General features: G+C 50.8%; 1 protein-coding gene across 1 annotated transcript in view; it reads right to left on the bottom strand.

Moving 5' to 3' along the window:
- Positions 1–6,092, bottom strand: part of CTNND2 (catenin (cadherin-associated protein), delta 2) — a 665,207-nt gene that overhangs the window by 258,905 nt on the left and 400,210 nt on the right. Inside the window, exon 7 of the mRNA XM_012721744.1 lies at positions 5,775–6,087. Within this exon, the coding sequence (XP_012577198.1) occupies positions 5,775–6,087 (313 nt within the window). The remainder of the gene's footprint in view (positions 1–5,774; positions 6,088–6,092) is intronic.

Below are 6,092 nucleotides of genomic sequence, written 5' to 3' on the forward strand. Positions count from 1 at the left end.
AAATCTCTTTTATCCTATAATTTATCTCCTTTTCTTCTGACAGTCTATTATTCTATTTTTTTCATGCCACTAATTCTCGCCAATTCCTCAGTAATCCTTGCTAATTTATTAGATTTGAGGGGGACTGACATCCTGGAGGCAGCTGCTTCTGCTTCAGTGCAGAAGGGACAGCTTTTCACTTGTGTCTTGAATTGACTGGGGAGGGGGAGAACGGAGGCACTGGGGCTGCCAGTGTCTGTGCAGAATGAGGTGGGGAAGCCACCTTCCAGCCCCTCACCCCACAACGAAGGTCTTAGGGTACCTGTGTTTGGGGACAGGCCCTCAGGGGCATCAGCTACAAAGAACCCCCAGAAGTTCTGGCTAAGAGCCAGCCTTTGAAAAAGATGAAAGGGCTGACCACACTAATTGGCAAATCGAAAGTAGGGACTTTCTTATTTTTACTCTAGAGTGAGCAGAAGGTCCATCAGAACGCAGTTCAGGTATCTGTCTGGGGCTGGGGGGTGGGGGGTCGGTAGGCGGGGTCTCCAGTGACCACGTGGTCTTGCACCACACCCCAACAGGTGGTGTTCAAGCAGCTCTTACATCACGTTTCCTCTGAGAACCTGACAGAGGAGATGGTGAAGTCTTTATGTAAGATTAGAGCTTTTTTCTAGCTCTTCCTTATAACAGGTGCAGCTGAAAGCACTAACAGCTTGGTGAATGGATTTGAAATCTCCAAATACGTGGTATTTGGGGTTTACGGTGTATCGTCCACTCTATACACTGAGTTTTCTATCCCTGGCAGGGCGATAAACTGGACATGCCTCAAATCAGGTCCTAATGACCACATTAGGTCAACTTTCCTACGATCATTGGTTAATCAGCACTTAATTCATGTCATTCTTACCTCAAAAAGCTTCTGATGTTTGCCTTTGCTTCAATATGTATTTACAACTCATGTTTCTATTTTCAGCAGGATTAATTTTGCTCTACAGCAGGAAATGAAAGGCTCATGTTATTTACAAAGGCAGACAAAATTTGGTATTGCCTACATCATATTCACCAGGATGTTGGTAGTTTTGGAGATATTTATTCTTCACATCACAAGTCATTTTACTGCATTGAAGTCATTCTGAATGACATAAACTATATCATGACTTCTAGCCAAAAAGTAGGTAGGTTGAGGATTATAGAAAAGCCCAACTCAGATGCATCCAGGTTCAAATCACATTTCTCACTTTCCTGTCAAGTACCTTCAGGCAAGGACTTAGTGTTGGACCACGTCTGTCTTCAAGTCTTTGAAGTGGGGTCACTTACAGCTTCCCTCCTTCCTAAAACATCGGTCTCATGAAATAGTTTGCAAAGTGTCCAGCACTGTGCGTGGACAAGCAGCATATGCTTCCGACTGCCACACAGCCTTTGAAAACCGTGGTTTTATCCATCGTGCGTAGAATGAGTAACTTAACATTTAAGTTAAAAACAAATCAAGCGACCCATGTTCAGGAGAAACATGTAAAAACTGTGTCATTTACGTGGCTCTGTCCCTCCTCTACCATTCGTAAGGCGCTTTGTAAACTGTCCCACTTGAAAACACGGAACAGTTTCATTGACTGGATTTGGGGTCACACGACGGCAATGTCTTACTCAGTGTTTGCTAAGTCTGTCTGTGTCGTCACCCCATCCACCGCACAGCCCCTGGGGTGTCGTTTCTGACATACAAATAAGATCACGTCTTCTTTGGGAGCAAAGCACAAGCCCTTACTCCTTCATCTCACCTCATTCCCCTCAAGGAAAATTCTGATCTGCTGGATCTCCACCCACCTCCGCACCCCACTCCTCACCACTCCTCACTCTTTGACTTTGTTTCAGTCATTACTCAGCAGGTCTGTCTACACCACATCTCACTAGCTGTCTACACCATGTAGCTTAAGTCATGCATGGCACGTGTGGAACGTATGTGACCCTCACTGTAATCATCACCCTTTGCTGACACTGTTCCTTCAAGGTCACCAGGGAGCCCCGTGCCACCTACCAGCCAGCCACAGCACAATCTCCCTTTGTCTTGACTTCTGACCTAATGTTGACCTAAAAAGTTGGCCAACCACTTATTCACGGATTTCCCCGACACTAGCCCTCCTCCATTTCCCTGACACAAGCCCTCCTCCTTCTCGTGGTTGCTAAGAAATATCACTGCCCTTCAGTTCCAACTGATCTCTTTCTTTCTTTTAAGATGTACTTAAATTTATGCATACAGAACTGGGGTACAGGCCAGAGAAGCAGGGGTGGTGAGAGGCTTCATCAGAGTCAGAGTGGGGAGCAGAATAGGAGACTGAGGGAGTACACTGCTGGGGGAGCAGTGGGCGGGTCAGGAGAGGCCTCTCATGCCATGTGTGTCAGATCTGGGGCGGGGATCGAACTTGCATGGAAGGAGCTGTGGCCAGCTTTGCAGTGCTGCACTCCAACCCGCTGTGCCACCAGGGAGGGCCCCTGATTGATCTCTTTCTTTTGCTGGCTACCTGTCAACTCCCTGGCCACTCCACTTTGGGGCGACACCAAGGCTCAGGCTTTGGGTCTCCCCTCTGTACACCCATTCCCTAGGAACATCTTCAGGACTCATGGTGTAGCAGTTCTGCCTAGCAGATGACAACCTCCAAGTTTCCCCCTCAGCCTACGCTTCTCCCTGAAGTTCAACCCCAACCATGCACCTGGCGTGTGCACTTGGATTCTGAGACATCATCACATGTCCCACATGAAGACCTCAGTCATCGCCAGCACTGCCCCGGACCCACCCAGATCCCACTGTGACTGTTCGCACACTAGAGATTGTTCTTCTGGTGGTGTGTTCTTGGCACCCTCCACTCTTCTTTCTACAGCATCACTTAGTCCCTGACATACTCCTCGAACAGACACAGAGATGGATATGGAGAAATAGAGAGATACATCAGAACAACTTCTGCTAAACTCCACTGGTCCCATCCAGGCCCAAGGCATAATCATTCCTTGCTTAGGTGGGTGCAGTAACCTGCCACCATTCCTGTTTTTGCTCATGACCCCCAACATCTATTCTCCACACAGTAACAGTGTGCAAACCAGTCACAAGCTAGGGGAGATTATGTCACCCCTCTGCTCAGCTCCTCTATGACCCCTGTGGATTTAACACAGCGTCACCCCTAAGTTCTCACCCAGACTACACAGCCCCCTTGATCTGGCTTTCCACCCCACCCCATCACCCCACCTCATCAGTGGCTACTATGCTGCCTTGCTACTTCTTTGCCTTCCTTCCCCAGACCCCCAAGAATCCCCCTTTGCTCTGGAAACATGCTGGACATCCCCCCACTGCCCAGCCTTTTTGAACTACAAGTTCTGTTCCCAACACACTTTCCCTAGATATGGACAGGGCCAAGCCCTCTCCTTTCCTTCATGACTGACTCAAAAGTCACCTTCCAAGTAGGGTTTCTTGGCCACGCTATCAAAGACAGTTATCTTGATGATTTTCTGTCCTTTCCTTTTGACACGAGGCCAGGGATTTGGGCTGATGTGGATTGCTACTGTATCCCCAGAGTCGAAATCAGTGCCAGTACAGAGGTGATGCCTCATAAGTGATGATGGGATGAATTAGTTCACTCTGGTTTGAAAGTCGCTCGCTAGCCCGTATTCACACTTCCGGTTATCAGTGACAAGTCTCCCAAACCACTAACCCCCAAATAGTATTATTATGTGAACTTGCTGATTCTCTAAGAAAACAAGTCCTAACTCTGAAACTGCTTTGATGAAGTGTTTTGATGACGGAAACACATTCATGTTACTTTTCTCAGTGTTCACGTATGAGTGATTTTTTTAGTCTTCACTCCAGCTATGGTTTTGCAATTAGCAAACCAGTTGGTTCCAAACTATATGCTGCCTGGAAGGGTACCAAGCCCACAGAAGGAGGCATGGCACCCAGAACTCCAGGATTCTCGATCTCTCCCAACACTCCCTGAGCCAGGGCTTGCTAATTTCAAGGTGGGGTATAGGCTCTAAAGCAACCCAAGAATTTATGCAGAACTGTCATTTTGAAGTGGAAACCACCTGCAGCGACTGGCATGAAAAACCTATAAATGTACGTTTAAAATAATGTATTTTAAAATAATGTATTTTAAACAGGGTGATTCAAACACTGAAGATGTCTATTACTGCTGTAAGATTAAGAATCTTTGAGGACATGTATTTTTTTTTTCTGTTAACAACAGTGCAAGGATCAGAAAATTTGAGAACCAGATAGAAAAAAAATCAATAGGAATTCTTGCAGCCCAAGTCTCCTTACCCCTCCGACAACACGCACACCTACCCGCTTAGAAACACTGCAGGTGTCAGTGCCAGCCACGCGCACGCCATTTTCTCCCTAATTTCAGCCCTGGGGCTCTGCCAGTCCAGCCTCCCCCCAACTTGGGCAGCCGGCCTTCCCGTTACGCCTAAGCTGCCCAAGCAGTGGCAGCACAGGCTGCCAGCGGCTCACCTGCAGCACCTGGGCCCCCTCCTCTTCCTGGGGGTGACGACTGGGAAGGCCTCCGGGCCTGGGTCTGCACAGGCTGGGCCGGCTCTCGCCTTGATGTGGCTCAGTCACTTCATTTGCAAACGTACCAAGTTGCCAAACTTCTCCTGCCCTCTGCCAACCAGACTGCTACTCCTGAGGCCCTGGGCTGGCACACACCAACCTCAACTCCAAAAAGCTAGGGAAGAGTGAGAATCTCCCCATTTCTGTAAGCATCCCTCAGCAGCAGGCCCCAAAGCCCCCTGCTCTTCCAGGCCACAGCAGCAGTGACCCCGTGGAGTGAAAAGAAACCCTGCACGTCGGCACACAGAAGCAGCCAGCTCCTTTTTATCCTACTTATCTTCGCAGTCATCTATTTGTGTCAAGAAAGGAAACATATGAGCACAGCATCTGTTACCGGGGGGGACACAGTTACCAAATACTTTCAAAAGCGAAAAAAATCGACCATAAATCTGGGTGAGTTGTCAGGTGTTTTAGGAGACAGAACATTAGTCTTTCAATCAAAGTGTCTTGTTTAAGCGGAACATATGGTGTGAACAGCAGAGACGGGGGTTCGGTGTGGGCTCCCATGGGCATTCAGGGCCGCAGGCGTGCCAGAGCCTCGGGGCCCGGGCGCGGGCTCCTCACTGCCAGCCGGCCCTGCCCCTACAGTGAGCAGGAAATCAACCCCAGGATTCCTGGTGGGCCACTGTTCCCTGTTGTGGGGACCTACTGAATTCCACGACAGGCGTGGGGGAGGTCTTGCCCTTCCCCAGCGCGTAAATGTAGGCAAGACAGACACAGCCACGCCACAGCAAAGCAGCGGAATTCAGCCACTCACTGGAGGTTGCCTTTTTGCTACTTTTGACATCCAGGGAGCCTGGTGGGGCTGGGTCTCCGCCTGACTTCCCTACAAGGACATGCGAACAGGTCACATGACTCGGTCAACACTGTGACTTGCACGACTGGTCTGTTTGGCACCTGTTCTGGATACGGGCAACACATCGGAAGTGCTTCTTTATTAAATGTACCTTCATTGTAAGCTTAGTTCTCAGACTGGAAACATGGAGGAGGGGGGGGGAGCACGGGGAATAAGATGGCATCACTACCCCCAGAAGTGCCCGCCTGGTGTTACTCTGGACGCAGCAGGTGCATCCCTGGTGACACCCAGGCCGCAGCCTGGCCCCAGCGGCTGCTGTCGAAGCTGTGCCACCCCACCCGGCACCCGGAGGCTCCCAAGGACCCCACCGACGCCCAGATGCCCCCCGGGGCCGGAGCCGTTTACCTGCCAGGCTGCCCGGCCTCTGGAGCGTGGCCGTGGCATAGAGTTCCTGCGAGTGCTTGCCGTAGGGCTCGGACGCGTGCACCAGGCGCTTGGTGGGCGACAGGGTGGCGTAGGTGCCTATGGTGGAGCTCAGCTGGTGGATAGGGGAGGAGGAGAGGGTGGACTGCACGGTGGGCGGCGAGGTCACGCGGATCGGGGACAGGCCGGCCGAGGACACGACGATGTTGATGGGCGAGCTGGTGCTGTAGGACTTGGCCAGGCGGCTGGGCGACTGCTTGGGCGAGGAGCCGCGGGGCGCGGCGTAGGCGGCGCCCTCGG

The sequence above is a fragment of the Condylura cristata genome, unplaced genomic scaffold (assembly GCF_000260355.1).
Source record: "Condylura cristata isolate star-nosed mole 26May11 unplaced genomic scaffold, ConCri1.0 scaffold00007, whole genome shotgun sequence".
Taxonomy (NCBI): Eukaryota; Metazoa; Chordata; class Mammalia; order Eulipotyphla; family Talpidae; genus Condylura; species Condylura cristata.